Source organism: Penaeus monodon, chromosome 20 (assembly GCF_015228065.2).
Source record: "Penaeus monodon isolate SGIC_2016 chromosome 20, NSTDA_Pmon_1, whole genome shotgun sequence".
NCBI classification, from domain to species: domain Eukaryota; kingdom Metazoa; phylum Arthropoda; class Malacostraca; order Decapoda; family Penaeidae; genus Penaeus; species Penaeus monodon.
In genome coordinates, this window is record NC_051405.1 from 23,979,408 (window position 1) to 23,980,408 (window position 1,001).

General features: G+C 42.2%; 1 protein-coding gene across 2 annotated transcripts in view; it reads left to right on the top strand.

Annotated features, from left to right (window-relative positions):
- The window catches only part of LOC119585719 (protein salvador homolog 1-like), a gene marked incomplete in the record, with an annotated part of 15,849 nt that overhangs the window by 7,268 nt on the left and 7,580 nt on the right, over nucleotides 1-1,001 (top strand). For both annotated transcript variants that reach the window (XM_037934407.1, XM_037934406.1), the window contains 1 exon segment: nucleotides 1-774. In XM_037934407.1, coding sequence (XP_037790335.1) covers nucleotides 1-774 — 774 coding nt within the window.

A 1,001-nucleotide genomic window follows, 5' to 3' on the forward strand; every position in this document is an offset into this window, starting at 1 on the left:
AAGACAACAACTGTCTCAATCAAATACTCATCTTGGGGGAGGTTCGCCTCAACCCCCTTCCCCTCGCCTTGAACAAGAGCTTCCTTTACCTCCAGGATGGTCTGTAGACTACACTCTAAGGGGAAGAAAGTATTACATAGATCACAACACAAAGACAACTCACTGGTCACATCCCTTGGAGAAGGAAGGTCTTCCTGCTGGATGGGAGCGTATTGAGTCTCTAGAACATGGTGTTTATTATGTCAATCACATCACTCGGCAAGCCCAGTATGAGCACCCATGTGCACAACAGTATCTTCCAAGAATTCCAGAGAATTCAGCTCTTGCCCAGAATAGAATGTTACCTATTCCACATCACACAGATTTCCGTCAGCCATTGTCACTCATGCCAGCATCACCATACCTCCACGAGAAAATTCCTTATTGGCTACATGTGTATTCTCAAGCCTCACCAGAACATGACCACAAGTTAAGATGGGAACTCTTCAGACTACCGGAGCTGGACTGTTACCAGGCAATGCTCAACAGACTCTTCAAACATGAGCTTCATGGCATTGTGATGAGTTATGAAATGTACCGTATTGCTCTGACCAAAGAGATTGAAAGAAGAATGCAGCAGATGAACACACCAATGGCAGGAGGGGCAGAGACCACAAGTGGGGTGACCATAACAGAAATTAAGGATGAGGATTCTCACAGTACTGAAAACGTCTCTTCTAATGAACATTTCAAGCAGCAGATACTAAATGCAGATAACTTATTTGAGTCTAAAGTGTAATACTGTTTTTCTATTGTACTAAATGCACTATCAATCAGACATAGAACGACTAACTAATGGAACTTTTTTCTGAACTTCAAGCTTTTTGTGGCAGCTTTCAGTGGGCAAAACTAGTTTACTTTAGAACATGATTTAGTCTTGTGCCTGTGATTATAGATCTACTATTAAATATTTGGCTGTGCATAGTGAAAGTATTAGTTGTCAGTGAGTGGTGTTGCACCCA